The following is an 18,995-nucleotide window of genomic DNA, read 5'->3' as shown; positions in this document are numbered from 1 at the left end:
CTCACAGAACTAGAGCAACCAGGGTTCCTCATGGAGAAAGAATGGTGGTTAAATCAATTTAAGTCTATCACTAACCGCCATGTGAAGTCATCAGAGGATAGGCTTTCAAGCTTTCCAGCCTTTTCTGATGAATTGCTGAAACTGAGAAAAGGGAAAGTCATGGGTGAACTTATCCATACCTTTTCAGCTGAAGCGCCAGTTAGTACAAATGTAGAAAATACTGGGAGAGGGTATTTGCTATTCGATGGCCAACATTCAATTGTTGCACCCATTGGAAGGCAAAAAAGAGGTACCGATTCTGGCAAGGGAAATGAATCGTAGTCGTTTTCTGGATATCTACATATTAGACCTAGAGAAATCAATTTTTTCAAGTTACTACAAGACATGAACTCTACTGAGCATACTACAAAAAATGAGGGAGCCATTGCCTATGTAACACAATGAACTATCAATGAGCATTCTAACTAGCCATTTATTTTGTTAACATCTCTATTTCCCTACCCAGCAGTGCAATCCTACACATACCTACTCAGAAGGAAGTTTGAATTAAATGGGTCATACTTCAAGGTAAAGCTATAATACACATTTACTTGGGAATAAGACCCATTTAACTCAATGGGACTTACTTTCCAGTTGCACTGTAAATGTTTATGAGGTCCAGCTTTACCATGCTCCTGAAAATTTACGAGAGCCAACATCACAAAAGAAAAGGAAAATTACACATCTGTCTAATAATCAACTACATTCTCAATTCAACATTAGCACCATAGTTAACATTTCAAAAATATTTAACAATTCTTTTAAAATGACAAAAACTTGGCGGTCCTGGCTTTCAGCATTCCCCAGGGCTCTCTTGCTCCATGACAACAGGAGAGCTATCATCCTGGGAGTGGGACACAGCTATAAGGTCCCCAAAGGCCTCGTCTGCAAACCTCTCAGCCTCTCCCACCTTCTCCAGGTCAGTCACCTTGGCCTCAAGGAAACAAACTGGTTCCCAGAGAGCCAGCAGCTCATTGCACCGAGGGCACACCCACGACTTCTGTCCAACAGGCAGACAGTCATATGTGTTACCGTTACGGACAGTACAAAACACTGGAAAGCCCCCACAACTGGCTGGCATCCTACCTGCATAATTCTTTTGTAGTCTACTGAGTTAATTTGTTGAAAGCTTGGGTTTTGTTTAGCTCAAGAGACAGATGGGCAGTGTGGGGTGCCCTGGCCTCCTCACCCTGCTGCTGAACTTGCTCTGCTGGTGAACTCACCTCAACAGTTTGTCAGCTGGGGGCTCCCTCTAGCTTGTGGAGCCAAAGGTATGATTGGCTCATGCACAGTAAATCATGCTTTTTGACTTTTGTCATATTTCATGCAGAAATCATCAAAAGTGGTCAAGCTAACGAAAATCAGGTGTTGTTTTTAACATCTCTTGAAAACCTAAGCTCATTCTGAGCTGTAGTCCTCCTGACACCCTTCTTACAAGCTTTGGCTATTTACCCTCAGTGGTTTCCTCTTCCTCCTATTTCCTATATGTATCCCTTATAAATCTGGCCCAGCAATTTAAAATATTAATGAAAAGAAAAATACAAGGGTTTGTAAGCTAATGCCAGTCGTTCTCAGAGTAGACCCATTGAAATGTATTAATTTCAGTGGGTCTACTTTGGATACCAAAGGTGTTGAACTTTGAAAAGTACAAAGAGTATCCTGACAAGATTTGTATTATTTAGTTATTAAAGTCTTTGGGGTAGGGGTTTACTGGTCTGTGGTTCCTGGGTAAGGGTTGCTTTCAGAGACAACTGCCTAGGAGGAAGTGAAAAAGCAAGACACACGCCCTTCACAGGCTACCAATTTTAAAGAGACAACTGAAGCAAAGGAACTCAGAAAGCAAGACAACAGCAGCCCTTCATCAACTGCCACACTGCAGCATCTAGGATTCCACCACTGCAGCATCTAGGATTCCACCACTGCAGCATCTAGGATTCCACCACTGCAGCATCTAGGATTCCACCACTGCAGCATCTAGGATTCCACCACTGCAGCATCTAGGATTCCACCACTGCAGCATCTAGGATTCCACCACTGCAGCATCTAGGATTCCACCACTGCAGCATCTAGGATTCCACCACTGCAGCATCTAGGATTCCATTAATCTCCAAACATATTTAACATATTTGTATAACATTAGGGGAACAGCCGTAGATCATTAGCAGAGCATCTGCTTTTCAGGCAGAAGATCTGAAGCCACGGAGAGCTCCTGCAGTCAGTGTAGTCAATACTAATCTAGAAGGATCAGTGCTCTGACTTGGTATAAGGCATACTCCTGTGTTCCTATCAATCTTTCCTCCAAGATGCTCATACATGGAGTTATCCCACTACGTCCTCTCAAATAGAAGAGCCTATTTTCCCAGCAATGGAATCAGACAAAGTAACTCAACATTTTCCTCTGTCTGTTCAGTAGATGGCAAACTGTATACAAGCCTCTTAATTGATGCTGCATTCATTTCAATTGGGCTTGCCCAGGCAAGCTTGAATGAGAGAATGAGATTCTCTACTTGGCAGATTGCACCTGTGTGTCTCCGGAAGATCCCAACCAAAGTGACTAAGGGTTGTGCCCCCCAAATTTTGTTTTACATAAGCACAGCTATGACAGACTGGGGGGGGGGCTCCATTATGCCATATCAAAAACTATTACTGGAACTCCCATTAATTTCAAAAGTCATTTGCTACATAGAAAAGTGGAGGAAGAGAGTCCTGCTGAAGAAAATGCAACCACTATTCAAACAACACCAGCAAGGGAAGAGCGACCTGGCCTGTACAGGACATAAATGGCTGCTTATAGCTCGCCACTTCTTTCCGGCCTTGAAAAACTGAACTCCCTTCTTCCCCTTGTGCCTCTCTCATCTCTTTAGTTTGATGGCAGGACCTGTCTCTTAGTTATTTTTTAAAAAATGTTATTGATATGAGCCACTTTGGAAAACAATAACTGTGTAGAAAGTGGGATAAAAATATAACCAACCAACAACCTTCAAAATCCCCTCAAGCCCATAGAATGAAGTCCATGGTATTTTTGAATCCTGTCCATAACAAATAAGAGTCCTTCAAAGTGATATTACATTCTCGCTCTTCTTGATATTACAGAATTTGCCCATGTGGATGTAAATCCAGTCTAAGCTTCCATAAAAGAATTAACCCATAAATAAAATTGGTCTACTATGTGCAACCAATACACATTAAAAAAACTACAGTGACTCACCAGCTTTATATGATACGGTGTTTGTTTGTGCCACAGACTTCTTATAACACAAGTACACTGCTGAGCCCCACTGCAAAAGAAGGGCAGAATAGGCAAATTAATTTACTAGGTAGTGTAGGAAGACAGAGTTCAACACCACAAGGGAGAGGGGTAAACAAGCCTGATAAGACAACATGTATAAGGTCACATTATTATTATTATTATTATTATTATTATTTATTAAACTTATATACCGCCCGACTAGCATTAGCTCTCTGGGCGGTGAACAACAAAATACAATAAAATGAACAATATAATACAATAACAATAAAGCAATAAAAAATCAGTAACAGCAAACATAACAAGAAATAAATTAAATTAAGTTAAAAATGCAAAAAGTTAAAATGCTTTGGGAAAGAGGAAGGTTTTAACTTGGCGCCAAAAGGATAACAATGTCGGCGCCAAGCGAACCTCCTCAGGGAGACTGTTCCACAGTTCGGGGGCCACCACTGAGAAGGCCCTAGATCTTGTCACCACCCTCCGGGCCTCTCTATGAGTCGGGACCCGGAGGAGGGCCTTCGTAGCAGAACGCAGTGTACGGGCCGGTTCATAGTGGAAGAGGCGTTCCGACAGGTATTGTGGTCCTGCACCGTATAAGGCTTTATAGGTTAACACCAGCACTTTGAATCTGGCCCGGAAGCAAACTGGTAGCCAGTGCAAGCGGACCAGAACAGGTGTTATATGCTCAGACCGCTTGGTCCTTGTTAACAATCTGGCCGCCGCATTTTGCACTAGCTGTAGCTTCCAGACTGTCTTCAAAGGCAGCCCCACGTAGAGCGCATTGCAGTAATCCAAACGTGAGGTTACCAGAGCATGTACCACTGATGTAAGGTCCTCCTTACTCAAATAAGGACGTAGTTGGGCTACCAACCAAAGTTGGTAGAACGCATTCCGAGCCACCGAGGCTACTTGAGTCTCGTGTGAAAGGGAAGAGTCTAGAACGACTCCCAGACTACGAACCTGCTCCTTTAGGGGGAGTGTAACCCCATTCTGCTCCTTTAAAATCAATGTAACTATTTTAATGAATAATGGAAGCACTCTCATGTATCAGATGAAGGTAAAAAACATTTTTTCTGGGCTTGCCGTTTCACTTGATTCAAGCTGATGTTTAAGTCTTTTATAACCATGCTTGAGTCTCTTAACCTGTAATTTTTCACTCCATGACTCCCTTTTAGCACAAAATGTCATGCAATTTCATAATTTTTGAACAGCACTAGCTTACTTCTGCTTCTGGCAACATGTCAAAGTAAACAGAAATTTATAGTATTCTGCTAAATTTTATCACAACATCTAAACCCAAATGAAGACAATAAAAAAGGGCTAACGACAGATGTCTGCAGAACATAAACACTTTTGGAATGTAAAATGCATTACATGAATCATAACAGGCACTACAAATGAAATGCACTTGATTTTGTAGTTTGTTCTGGTCTGGTGTATGTTTTACAATAGCTAAGACAACACTGATACCAGAGAAATGAAAAGCAAAATTTATTCCCACTGCTTTGAGTGGCATCAGGATGACTTCAATTTACATGAAACCTTGTGGAGCTCCCACTTATGGGAAAAGAAATGAGTATATGCCATCAGTGAAAATCATGAAAGACTTAAAAGTCATCTTCATAAAGATAAACAGGCTCTGTTAACTTGCTTAGAAAATAGTATACATTCCCACTTTAAACACCCTTGAATTCTGAAATCTTGTGAACTGAGTCCTTCATAACTTGAAGCCACAAGCATTTTAAAGAATTGTCTTCTAAGTTACCCTGTCTTTTTTGGCACTGTGCTTTTGCCAGGGGCTTCATATTCAAAGGTCCAGAGGTAGTTGACATGAGTAGACCACTTATCTCCAACTGGCCTCTTCTAGACCATCTAGTATAGCAGGGATGGGAAACCTCTGGCTCTCCAGGTGTTGTTGGTCTATAGCTTCCAACATCCCTGAGCCCTGGCAGTGGGGGCTGGAGTTGATGGGAGTGGAAGCCTCACAAGATCTGGAGGGCCACAAATTGTTTTATAATAAACTTGTATTTTGCAAAATCTAGATATAGACAGGAAGACATGTAATCTTGATCTTGCTATATATTACTTGTGTTCTAAAAGTACGAGCTTAACAGATGTGCTTATAAGATAGAGAATTATGATTCTACACGCTATGGCTTGCTTATCCTCATAGCTTATTTTTTAAAAAAAAAATTAAAAAGAGATAAGCTATCAAGTCCAGATTTTGAATCACTTTTCTTTATCACGAGTACTGTGTGTATCATGTTTCCCTCATTCCCTCCAACACACACATGATTCTACTGTTATCCTAATAAGTGGCCCAAGCCACATTTATATCATTTAAAAACAGCACTATAGACCACTGAGATAAAGGACAACCTTCAGTTTAAATAAACATGAGGAGGGCTTGCTAAGCCCTGTGGGAAAGTCTTTTTTAAAAAAAATAAAATAAATATCAAACAGCTTGACAATGATTTGCTCTCACAAAAGCCAAAATGACGGGAGACAGCAGTGCATTAACAGCAGCCTTTCATGCCACAGAGCATCTGAGTCATACTGTTTCTACTTAACCAGCATTATGACCAGAAATCCATTCCATTCTCTTCAGCTTTTATTTAAAACCCACTACCTGAAACCAAGTAATGGTGCCCTATATACTTTTCTGTGCAACTGACTAATCATATTGAACAGGGGTGTGGAACTCTTGGCCTTGCAGATGATACTAAACTCTATCTCCCATCAGCCCCAGCAAACATGGCCAATGGCCAGGGATAATGGGAACTGTAGTTCAGTGACATCTGGAGGGCCAAAGGTTCCGCACCCATGATAGAGAAGGGCTGCAACAAGTTAATTGCTTCCCAATGTTCTATTCCAGGTGTGGAGAACATTTGGACCTCCAGATGTTACTGAACTACAACTCCCATCATTCCTGGCCATACTTGCTGAGATTGATGGTAATTGTAATTGTACAACAACTGGAGGACCAAAGGTTTCCCACATCTATTCTAGTGTAAATAAAGGGTTGCAGAAGATGGTAGAGTGTATTGGTCTCATTTAAGTTGTTAAAGCAATGAGCACTTGGGAAAACCCCTATTTAGTATGTGAACAATTAATACTTTGACAATGAGCACCAGGAATAGTTAGACAACGTTCCAATCACATTGTGTGGAGCAGGACATGGGCAACTGACAAACACTGATATGACAAATAATTTTGGTATTCAGCATATCAGACAACAACAATGGAACCTCCATATTCATAGGCAGCATACATCTAATTATCAGATGCTGGGAACAAAAAACTGGGGACAGCTATTGTCATTTTGTGTCATGCTTCCAAGCTTCCAAAAGTATATGGTTGTTGGTGGTGGATGAACTAGATGGACCTCAGTCTGGTCCAGCAAAGCAATTCTTACGTTTTTTAAGTTCTTACTTTAGGGCTGTGCAGATAAATTTATAAATACAATGCAAGCAGCTTTTTCATTTATACTGCTGTCCACAGAGCAGGGGTTCCCAAACTGTAGTCCGTGAACCACCAGCGGTCTTCAGATTTCATTGGGGCCTGTGGCTTGTCTGCATTACATATTCATTTTGATCTTTAATTGTATTTTGTTACTTCTTTTGTCTGTTATATTGTATTTTATTGCATTACCATTTGAATTCTATGGAATGTAAATTGTAATACAAAAAATGTAAGAAATAAAAGAAACAATAAAATACAATTAAAAATCACACAGCATCAAGCAGAGCACATGACAATTATTGCAACAGGCAGAAAAAACTTTAAATGGTCCACCAAGACCATCAGCAATTTTCAAGTGGTCAGTGGGGGGGAAACGTTTGGGATCCACTGCTACAGAGCAAAGAACAGAGAACACTGGAAACACAGCATGAAACCCTACAAGGGATTACCGAGTGCTCACTGATCATGAGAAGGCATGAAGAACAGATTGGCACAGGACCTCTGGAATTTTTCAGGAGAACAGGATTAATTAGAAATAAATACATCTACTCTAAATTGGGTTTCATGGCAAATGTAAACCGCTTAGAAGCCTATTTTAGCATTACGTGGTACATAAATTAAATAATAATATATTACAAACACTGGAACGTATTTTCTACTAATGCAGAATTCACCTTACCATACTGTTGTTCAGATTCTTGTCAACCTTGCAGAACGTATGTGGCGGGGTTTCTCCCTTGCTTGGTATAATTATGCATATGTCTGTGACAGCCAAGGTATTCTGGGTCATGTTCTCCAAGGCTCTTCGGAATGTGATGTATACTTTTTGCGATGAGGCACCACCACTGATATTTGCAGGGCGGCCATGTAAAGTGACTTGGATGATTTCACAACCCTGTTTTAATCTCTCTTTTCCATCATATAAAACCCTAGAAGACAATACAAGTCAAGGATAAGTATCTAGAAATGACAGATAAACAGTACTGAGGGCAAAAAAAAAAAAAAAATCCTGCCAGGCTCTGCCTGTGACATACCACGGTCAACCAGGCTCCACCCATAGCCCAGCATATCAACTCTGGCTCCTCCCCTGAACTGCCAAATTCTCCAGGCTTCATCCCTGATCCACTAGGTTCTTCCCAGATTCTGCCTGCTAAACACTAGAACCATCTTAACTAATAGATCCAATTGGTATCTAATGGACCATTTTTTAAAAAATAAAAAGTTATCAGCGCTACTCACTATAGCAGCCTTTCCCAACCTTTGGGGCCCCAGATGTTGCTGGACTACAATTCCCATCATTCCTGACAAGTGCCCATGCTGACTGCAGGGGCTGATGGGAGTCATAGTCCAACAACATCTGGGGACCCAACAGTTGGGAAAAGCTGCATTAGAGCTATTGGAATAATTAAAAAACAGTAACGTTACTCACCCCAGATCAGTAAGTGGAGGCTTGTCTCTTCCTCTCCTGTAGCACAGATATATTTGTGGTCCTACAAGGCTGCCACTGTTGAGGTCCGCTGGCAGCCCTGATGGAGTAACATCTATGCATTTGTATCCATGAGGCACCTCTTCCCCCAGAGATTTAATTATCACCGTCACATCTGTGATGGGCTCTTTTGGCTTTGCAAGTTTGTGACACGCATCGTTGAAGTGGATTTCCTCCTCTAGTGGTTTTGAAATATCTGTCAATCCTGCCACAACAAAGTAGTCAGCAACACGAGCCCCTCTGTCTTCCATCTTCCATCACAGAAAGATCTGGCTAGCAAAGAATAAAAGAAAAGTGGGATATGGTAAATTTGAATGCACAATAATATTTCTGAAAACCACCAATGTTAAGAACACAGTGAAAAACTTTACATTTTTCTGTGATGACTTTGCCATGTTCTGCTCTGTGTAAAACAGACATTTCTCTACTTTTATAATGAAATAAGAACATGGATTCCAGTACTTCGCTTACACACCCAAGTTCCAGCTTCAATAACATAAGCATGAATGCAGTACCTCTTCTGGAGTATACCTACTGTATATTAAATGCTCATTCAATGAAAACTTATCCTCAGAAACAACTTGTGCCAATGAAATGAAATGTTGACATTTTCCTAACGCTACAGAGCATAAGCACCTGCTCTTAACAGCTTAAATGATGCAATGAAGCTTAGTCATTTACCCACTGCCACCTCCCTCCCTTCAAATTTTTTTTACAGCAGTGGGTAAAAGCAGAATGAAAACAACAACAAACGTCTTCATCCTGGCAATATCAGAATGCATAATGGACAAGCATGTCCATTTAAATGGTAAAAAGCATGTATAACCAAGGAAGAAAGAACTGGGTTAGTTAGACTACAAATTGCCAGTGAATGACAGCTTGGAGACAAGAGTGGAGCTGGAGACAGGCAGTGGATTTTTCAGAGATGAAACTGGTATAAGAAAGGTACTGTTCCTCATGATGCACATCCTCATCTCATTACCAGATCTGGTTAAACAGTTATGCAGGTTTTTGTGGTGCCTCAAAAGCCTGCAGTACTGTGTGACCTGTGACCAGAACAGAACAAGAAAGTGGGTGTTTATAGGATGGATTATGATGGCTCTATCAGAACTGCCTTAATATTTTATTTATGGGATTGACATACATTGCATAATATTCACTGCACACTTTATCCACTTTGTGCTCTAATGGTCTTATAGTTGCTATATCAGCCATTCAGTGATGGGACTGTTCTTTTCTTATTGATTTTATTCTGCATTTACAGATAGTTACAGTTACCACTGAAAAATACTTATTTTTAACCTGTTGGCAAGCATACTTGAATCAATAAATTGTTCTTCAAGCACCAGTTTAAAGAGTTCTCCTCTCTTTTCCCCCTCTTCTGATGTATGGCAGGCAACTTACTCATTCTGTGGGCACATGCAAAACCTCAGGGGTTTTTTTGAGCATTGACGATAGAAGACAGAAACCCTGCTCCAAACTCTTAAAAAAGAAAAAAGCTTCCCATCACTTAATCAGTTGGGCAATGTCAGACTGCTCTTATATACCCATCCTGTCCTCGTCACAGGAAACTTCCTTCCCTATTTAGACTTCCGAAAAGTCACTAACCACAAAGACGCACAACACGTTTTTCTCTATCATAGCATTAAATCAGAGTTCTCTGTTATCCTTCCAGTTCAAACCCAACTGCGAATACATATTCCATCTGGGAAATCCTAACAGCATAAAGCTGGAAATCAAACAAACAAAATAGTCAATTTATCAATAAACAGTATTCATTACTTTGATACAGATTCTGTGCAAGCAGAAAAAAGCTGCAGAATTTGCTACTGGCAGCAGAATTCAGCATCCTGATAATCTCAGCTTTCTTTTTAAAAAAAGCACTGGATAAAAAGACAATGACATTATGGCTCTTGTTTTTCCTAAGTCTGTGGCTGCATTTTCTCTTAGAGATCCCTAGCCACTGCATAGAACTACAGTCCAGAAAGTCCCCTTGGGGGAGAGAATAACTATGTCTATGTGCAGATATACTGAAATGGAGTAAGTCAAAATGGTGCACTTTATGGTCATTAAAGGAAAGATCCAATGGAAGTATAAGAAGAGATCTTGTCTGTCAACATAAGAACACATACCACATCAATCAGTCTCAATACTGTATTGATTAGGTGGAGACAGATAACAGACTCTTTGGGAGAGAGAATGGTCTGAAAAGGGGCAGATGAGCTTGTATCTGAGATATTCCTGCATCTACTCAGGGATTTCTTGTCCTGTTTACATACACACAGTCACTCACATCGGTATCAGCTTATGTATAAAAGAGGGTAGATATTTAGTTTTTAATTGAAATAAATTGATACTATTTCAAACTCTTTTCCCAAATATAATTACTTGTTTTAAAAATAGTCTCTCCCTCCCGGTCACCATTTTAAGCAGATGTACAGAGTTTGCCCAGTTGTCTAAAGCCAACCAGACATTCTAGCAGAACAGAGAAAACAGAGATGATTCATCCCTGAGCTGAAAAGTCCCTTCCATCCAATCTCTATAAAATAAGATAATCCCCCTTCTAAATTATTAATTCTCAAAGATGAGACAGGCTAGGATTTTAGTGAACTGCAGATTCTGAAAACAGAACTTAATGAGGTTTCCCTTTTTGGACAGTATAATAGTCTCCTATTGATTTAAGACCAAATAAACTTACAAGTATTAAAGAGAATGAATTTCATTCCAGTCCATTTCTGAAAAATTAAAGTTTTGCCTAATCCTAACAATTTTACACATTTAAAGATAAAAAGAAATGCTTTTGTTTATTCCCCTGTGGAATGTCAGAAGCACCCTACACATTCCATTTCCGATTGCAAGACTCAATGTTCCAAAAACCAGTTAAGATTGTGTCATTTCAGCCTCCTGCTATGTCACACAACAGTTGCCCAAGAACCTCCGATTTCACTTCTGGGAAACTGAAGCAGTGTGTTTAAAACAAAGATTATATCAATGTCATCTTTTTATTATTATTACAATTTTTACAGAGATTGGGCAATCCATTTTAGCCTTTCCCATTTCCAAAGCACATATCCAACAAAACTCCCACTGGGGAAGAAATGATCCATATTTTGTTAAAGTCATTGCAAACCTTCACCAGTATCAACAGATCAGGATTTCTTCTCAGGTTCATGTCAAGGCCTTCTCCATTCACTTCAATTAAAGGGGAAACTCCATGCACACCAAGAGGTGTGTGTAGAGCTGCCTCTTCTGTTCTTTAGGGGTGAATAAAGGGGGAACAGCTGTAAATTATCTTCTGCCCAGGCTGGCACAAACACACACACACGTGCACACACACACAATTTACCTTGCCAAAATTTGTTCTGCCTGTGGGACTCAATTGTCAGCAAACATGCATAGGATCTAGCAATATCCCAGTTCAGCAAGAGTCTCAGTCCCTCTCTCCCTCCCTCCCTCTCTCTCTCTCTCTCTCTCTCTCTCTGGGGGGGGGGAGGAGAAATGGTTGCCCTGAGTTACAAATTAGGCAAAAGAAATTATTTGCCCTGAGTTACAGAGTAGTAACTTTGTTGCCCTTGATATTTCTATGGCTCTGTTTCCTATAAATACTGTACATCCGGCTCCACAAGAAATTACAGAGATCCCAAGGAATCCTCACATTATTTAGGGCACTAGCCTGCAACCAGCTTTGCCAGAAAGTCATTCATTGGCAGTACCATGTAAAAGCCTTCACTGATTTCCCTCCCCCCTCCAAAAAACATCTTCTTTAGAAGAATGTTTAACAGAATTCTTACATACGAATGATTAAATTTAGCAATATAGTTCTGAATCTTCATATAACTTTAAAAGACAATGTTATAATTAGTACAATTAGAATTTGAGCTCACCTGCCCATGACTATAACCAATTTTCCTCATCCCACTTTGAGGATTTGACTGAGGTTGCAATCCTAACCCCACTTACCTGGGAGTAAGACCCATTGAATTCAATAGGACTTACTTCTGAGTAGACATGGTTAGGATTGCACTGTCATACCAGCACAGTAATACATACCAGGATTATGCAGATTTGTTCTGCATTTAATCATTTGGAAAATGAAAGATGTAAGGACAGGCTGACAAAAGAGTTGGGAGAAAATGTGAAATTTACAAAAAAAAGCTGTCCAACACATCATGCTTACTTCAAACATTCAGTTTCAATAGCCAAATACAAAGACTCAGTTTCCAGCTTACACATCAACACACATCTTGGTTGGGAGTGGGTCAGAGACACATTTGTGCATTCTTTAAATAGAGCATGAGATTAGCAGGGGCCCAAGGCCACCAACATAATTAAGAAGCCGTTAAGTGTTATTAGTATCTAGCCTGCTGACTTTTCTAGTTAATACCAACAGGACAAGCACACACAAAAAACTCAGAGCATACACTGCTGCTATGTTAGACAAGGTACACTAATTCATCTACGTTTAAAGTGACCTGCTGTAGGTAACCAAGAGAAATTCATAGCAAAAAAAATCCACACACACAAAATAAGAGAGTGGGCAGAGGCAGTCCTGGCAAGAAGCAAGAAGAGATTGGTGCTGCTGGCACATCCTGGGTGCTGCTAAGGGCAGCAGAGTAGGAGATGAGCAGTTCTGGTGCACAGGGCACAATCAAAGGAAGCGGTCTTATACAGAGTCAGACCATTGGTCTATCTAGATCAGTATTGTCTACGCTAAATGGTGGTGGTTCTCCAGGGTTTCACACAGGAGTCTCTCCCAGCCCTACCTGAAGTTTTCAGGAACTGAACATGAGCATTTCTACATGGAAAGCAGGTGCTCTAACAGAGCTACAGACTTTCCCCTATCCACTGGCAAGTTCTCCTGCTACACCTTTCCACAGTTCCTGCTGGTTTCAGTCAGGTACAGGAGAACTCCCTGGTGGATGGCAGCCCTTACTACTTAGCAGAAGGATGGGTGCTGTTCGGATTTTCCATCTGAAGCATCAAAATGTGTTGGGCCAGCCTGGGACGTATGTGTCCGTGTGCCTGGATGTTGTTTTTGTACTACCTGAGATCAACTGAATGCACAGGTTTTCTGGACACAAAGTTTATTTCCTCCATTGCAGACCAGCTCTTCCCCATGTTTGTAATAGGGCAGGGTCACTAGAGGGCTGCTCAAAATCAATGTCTACAAATGATTTATAGCCATAGGCAGTGACTGCCTTGCTTCATCCTCGTCTCAGTTCAAGTCCCTAGTGCTGCATAGCCTCATAAAAAAGAGAAAGAGAGAGACAGACACAAAAACGTCAACATCAACATACGTAAACACAACCCCAAGGTTTTGTCTCCATCTCAGAAGTCTATTCTGGCTGACATGCAAAAAACATTAATACATTAATGCAGTTCCCAATTATGGATGACTATTAAACACCACAACCACGTAATCGTTACTGGCAGCAGTTTAAAAGTTTTGTGTTTTACAAAATGATTTCCCTCTCATGTCAAATACGCTACCATTATAATGCAAAGCTACCATTTCAACCAGAAACAGGGAAGGGGGAGGCAAAACTGCATGACCGCTTTTCCCAAAATAAAACAAGTCCCAGGCATCTAAATAAAGACAGCATCATAAGCCCTTCCCAAAAGTACTCTACACATAGAAAATAATGGGCACGCATACCTCCCACCCACCCCACACATTAAAGAGTAAATTAGTGTATGACAGTTATGTGGGGTGGAAATTTTTCCAGTGCTTTGTTTTTCCACAGAAAAGGTTGTCTTTCATGAGTTCATTAGTAACAATGAATGGATGCCAACTGCAACTTAATATTAGGCAAGGTTGGAAGTTTCAAAGTTTTTAGCTTTGTTTACTAAATACAAGTAAAATAAACATACTAAAGTAAATCACTCTCTAGGGCAACAGAATTTTTTTCAATGCAAACTGATTTTTTTTCTATACAAATTACCCTAATTTGCATATGAAAAAAATCCAGAAAGTTTTCCAGTTCAGAATTTTCCAAAAAATCCACATTGCTGATGCATGATGAAGACTAGTTATAAAGACTAAGTAAAATCCTAGGAGGTAGAAATATCAGAATTGCTGCAATGCTTTGTAAAATTCTGCCCACTATTGCCTTTGTTATACCCCAATACCACCCGTAATCTTTACTCAACACAAAGATTTTTCAAGAAGTGAATAGAGGAAGCTTCTCCCAGACATTCCAATCAACTATAAAGCCACATTTTCCAACATCCCAGTATTTTCCCTATTTATCCCCTCCCAGTTTAAATTCAAAGATCAGCCTCGCTTCCTCCATCAGCTTCATAAGATAAGAAAAGCCTGCTGGATCAGGCCAGTGGCTCATCTAGTCCAGCAACTTGTTCTCACATGGCCAACCAGATGCACATTATGTGAAGCCTCCAAGCAGGACTTGAGCGCAAGAGTACTCCCCCCTCCTGAAGTTTCCAGCAACAGGTGCCAGTGCCATCTTTGTCAAATAGCACACTATCCCTCCCAATACACACATATGCACAAACAGTTGCTTGCCCCACATACATCATCATCATAATTATTTATTTCATTTATGAATCACTTCCTATGAAGCAGCTCAAAGCAATTTCACAGTACAATAAAAACAAACAACTGCATATATAAAGACAATTATAATAATGACATAGATAAAAACAATTTGATTACAAAGCATGCCTCTAACATAGCATCTTCATATCCTACCATTCACATTTCCCCAATTTAAACAAAAATAAAATAAAAAATCTCTGCTGAAAAAGAGCTCTGTTTACCTTTAAAGTTCACGTTATCTATGAAAACTGGTAAATCCTATACAGTAGGGCCCCACTCATACGGCAGGTTACGTTCCAGACCCCTGTCTAAAAGTGAAACCTGCCGAAAAGTGGAACTCATTCAATAGAATGGTGCCCGATGCCCAAAAAATGCGGTAAAAGCGGAACAAGCACCGTATGAGTGGGGCCTTACTCTAATTGAAAGTAGCTGTTTTAGCGGGCCGCTGAAAAGCGGGGCCTTACTGTATAGCTGGCATCTTACTACCCTTGCGGATTATTTTGTAATGGACCAACCCATTTACCAAACTTTAAATACAGCTGCTCCAAATGATTGCTTGGTTTGTTTGCACATTCACAACAATCCTCACAAGCTAAACCCACACACCATTCCCAACAGCATGCTCACACACGTCAGGGTATCGGAAACAGAAGAAATTCCAAAGACAAAGTAATACCCAGTCCAAATCTCAATTTCATCTTTAACTCCTTTAGGGCAAGCTGCTATCTCGGCCTCTGCCCTTTCATCTTCAGTACTGGGTAATAACTACTGACCTACCTTTCAGAGCTGTTGTAATATAATATTGAGATAAATGTATACAGAGCACTTATGTTTCATAGGTTACGAAAGTTCTCTCTTTTTACAATGCATAATCTTGAAGTTCTAACATTGTTCTTTAGTTATACTGGGCACTGTGTTCATGGTACTTTTTAAATGAAAACAAATGAAATGGCCTCAAAGGGAAAAATGTACAGTGCTTTGAACAACAAAAGTGCTGTACAAGTGCTACTATAAGTACCATGCCTTTCAAGAGAAAGAGTGATGTATAGGAGGATGGAGGAGAGCTTGCATACCATAAGGACCATATCAAAGAAGCACAATGGGTCAGGTCTCTGACCATGTTGTACATCAAGATACACTGTATGTGTGCATACGCATGTGTACACACACTCTATGTGTAGAGCTAGACTAGGTACAGAAAAGGCCAACCAAAATGATCACAGGACCAGAGCAGCTCCCCAACAAGGAAAGGTTACAACATTTGGGACTATTTAGTTTACAGAAAAGGTGAGTAAAGTGTGACATGAAAGGGTGTATAAAATTATGCATAAGGGGTAGAGAAAATGACTTCTCCCAAGAATCCAGGATCATCCAATGAAGCTGAATTTCATTTATGAATCACTTCCTATGAAGGAAAGATTCAGGACAGTCAAAAGGAAGCACTTGTTCACACAGCATAAACTATGGAATTTGCCTCCACAAGATGTGGTAATGGCCACCAACTTAGATGGCTTTAAAAGGGGTTTAGACCAAGGGCATTGTTATGGGGTGGCACAGGAGGCCTGAGTCCCTGGTCTTTTGCATTGGGCCCCAGATATCCTGCCTCCCTTCCTCCCCTTTTTAAACTTGTTTTTAAAAATCTACTTTGCTTATTTTTTTTCCGGTCATGGGCCCCTTTGAGAATCTGACAGCTATGGACCCCCATAATAAATAAACACAATTGAGTTTATTGCATTGGAGTATTTTTTTTTGGCACCCAGTTCACAGACCCCCTGAAGCCCATGTTAACCACAGATTAAAAACCTCAGGCTTACAAGATGGCTGGGCACACTTCAAAGCATGGTGGTTGCAAGATCCCAGCTACCCGCTATCTTAATTCACCCTGAGACATCTATACACATAAATGAGCATAGGTGACATGGGCCTGTCAATCTTTTTTGTACTTAGGAACAGCCCTGAATTAAATAAATTAATGGAGGATAAAACTATCAATGGATAGTAGTTATAATGGCTGTATACCATCTCCAGGATTAGAGGCGCCATGTGTCTGAACTTCAGTGGGAACTTCAGTGGGAGAAGGCTGTTGCTCTCGTTTCCTGTTTGTGGGTTTCCAATGAAGCAACTGGTGGGCCACCAAGTGAACAAGATGCTGGACTAGGAGGGCCTTTGGTCTCATCCAACAGCCAGACTCTTCTTATTTTAACACTTAACTGGGAGGAAGCCCCACTGAGCACAATGGGACTTGCTTCTGAGTAAATATGCATTTGGTCTTTGAGAGCAGCACTTGAGTTTACAAGACCAAAACTCTGCGGTATAACAAATGCTTTGCAGGCACAAGGTCCCAAATGCAATTCCATGCACCTCCAGGTGGGGCTGGGAAAGATTCCAGAGAATTCCCTGGAGAGCTGCTGCCAGTCAGTGTAAACAATACTGAGAAAGATGGACCAATGCTCTGACTTGCAATAAGGCAGTGTCCTACGTTCACTTTGCTCTTCTACACAGGAGTGCATATCAACTACTCACTCATACAGGAAAAAGCAAATGCATGCTCTTGAGAGGTGGTGGTGGGCCTAAAGTTTCCCCTTGTTCTCGATGAGCCCAGCCATTGGATCAAGCCAACCCCATCTGCCTCATCCCATCCTAGCATCAAATTCTTGGTCACACGAGAGCATAACCGAACCTCGGGGGAAAGTTCCGACATCTGTTGTGTACTAGTAAATGCTCGGAATTTGGTGCATGTTGGCATGGACCAGCAGACACTCCCAAAGTCCCCCCCACACCCAAAAGACAGGCTGGTGAATGTTGCCCGGCCACCTCGCCATGGGTAAGAGGAATTCAGCATTCTTTTAATATGCTGGCGTTTGAAAAGGAAGAAAATGTACATTTCAGACGTTCCCGAGGCACGATCAGCATTCACATGTAGATGTAAACATCGACCAAATTCTGAATACAAAATCATCAGCGGCATTATTTCCTTCCTTGGAATGCTTCAGCTTTCGCCACGAAGAGACAGAAATAATTGATTCAATATTCCCTTCCTTTGAATACTTCTGCATCAGTCATAAATGGGTAAGATGAAAATGACTGGGCTGGGTCCAAGCCCTCCTCAGAGTAGACCCACTGAAATGAACAAGCTCGTCACATCCATTCGTCTTAATAGGTCTGCTCCACGCAGGCTCAGCCTCGGACGGGCAGCCCGTTATTCCTTTCCCTTGAGCGCTCCAGCCAGTCCCACACAGGCAGATGGAAACAAGGTGAGAATGCCGGGCTACAGCCAACGCGACCCGTTGAAATGAATGGGCCTGTCAAGCCGCGACGCCCGTTCATTTCAATGGGTCTCCTGGCGCTGGGAGCTCCCGCCCACCCTCCATTCCCCCTTGAAAGCATCAACCCGCTTGTCTTCCACGCACAAAGGCGCGCCGCCGCCGCCGCCGCTTAAGAACACAACAACTTCGCCACCCAGAGACGCTCGCAAGGGGCATGTCCGCCATCGCCCCCCGCCCTGTCCGGAGCATCCCAGGCGAAGAGCAGCAGCGACAGCCGCCCTCCTCGGCTCCAGCACGGAGAGGCAGCCGCGCATCGTCCCCGGCGGCACCCCGAGGGAAAGCGGCGCTGCCGCCTCTGCCATGCCCTCGCGCAGCGCCCTCTTGCCCGCCGCTTACCTGAGGCGGGGGCTCCCGCTTACCTGAGCGCGGGCAGCGAGGTCGTCTTCTGCCGCCTCCACCTCCCGAAACGGTGTCTCCGCCGCCGGCTGCCCGTCACGGAGCCAGCATCGCCCCTTGTGGCAGCCTCTCCTCCTCCTCCTCACGCAGCAGCGCCCGCCTTCTCCCCGCGCGTGGGCGCCTCAGGCGGGATTCCCTCCCCGCGTCCCCTCAGCCGCCGCCATCTTGGGCGCTCTGACGGGGGAGGAGGGATGGCGGAGGGGAGGCGCGGCTCGCCATGGCCGAGCGGGAACGGCGGGCGCGCCCGGAGGAGGTCCCCAGTGGGGCTTCTCGGCCCCGGACTCACGCGCGGGGTTTCGCGGTTGAGGGAGAGGGAAGGCGCTTCCTGACAGGAGCGGCGCGTGTATTTTATTTTATTCTAATTATTAGCTCTATTTGTTTATTTATTATTCTGTTTGGTTTGGGGGGCACTTCTAGTTCGCTCTTCATTCCATCCCGTCCCATTCAGCAGAACAATAGGCAGTGTAATAAAACGCATAAAAA

General features: G+C 42.1%; 1 protein-coding gene across 8 annotated transcripts in view; it reads right to left on the bottom strand.

Moving 5' to 3' along the window:
- DENND4A (DENN domain containing 4A) overlaps window positions 1–18,692 on the bottom strand; it is a 76,374-nt gene extending 57,682 nt beyond the window's left edge. For 6 of the 8 annotated variants that reach the window (XM_061595066.1, XM_061595069.1, XM_061595071.1 and 3 more), the window contains exons 1-5: window positions 18,476–18,692; window positions 8,178–8,507; window positions 7,428–7,677; window positions 3,248–3,317; window positions 180–349 (exon numbers count right to left, since the gene is read on the bottom strand). In XM_061595066.1, the coding sequence (XP_061451050.1) occupies window positions 180–349; window positions 3,248–3,317; window positions 7,428–7,677; window positions 8,178–8,485 (798 nt within the window). In that variant the 5' untranslated portion in view covers window positions 8,486–8,507; window positions 18,476–18,692. Of the gene's footprint in view, window positions 1–179; window positions 350–3,247; window positions 3,318–7,427; window positions 7,678–8,177; window positions 8,508–18,452 lie in introns of all 8 variants that reach the window. The other 2 variants (XM_061595067.1, XM_061595068.1) reach the window with 2 other exon arrangements.
- Window positions 18,693–18,995: the final 303 nt, after the last annotated feature.

The sequence above is a fragment of the Rhineura floridana genome, chromosome 14 (genome assembly GCF_030035675.1).
Source record: "Rhineura floridana isolate rRhiFlo1 chromosome 14, rRhiFlo1.hap2, whole genome shotgun sequence".
In the NCBI taxonomy this organism is placed as follows: Eukaryota; Metazoa; Chordata; class Lepidosauria; order Squamata; family Rhineuridae; genus Rhineura; species Rhineura floridana.
Note: the sequence above shows the minus strand (reverse complement) of the source record. Positions and strands in the feature narration are given on the sequence as shown.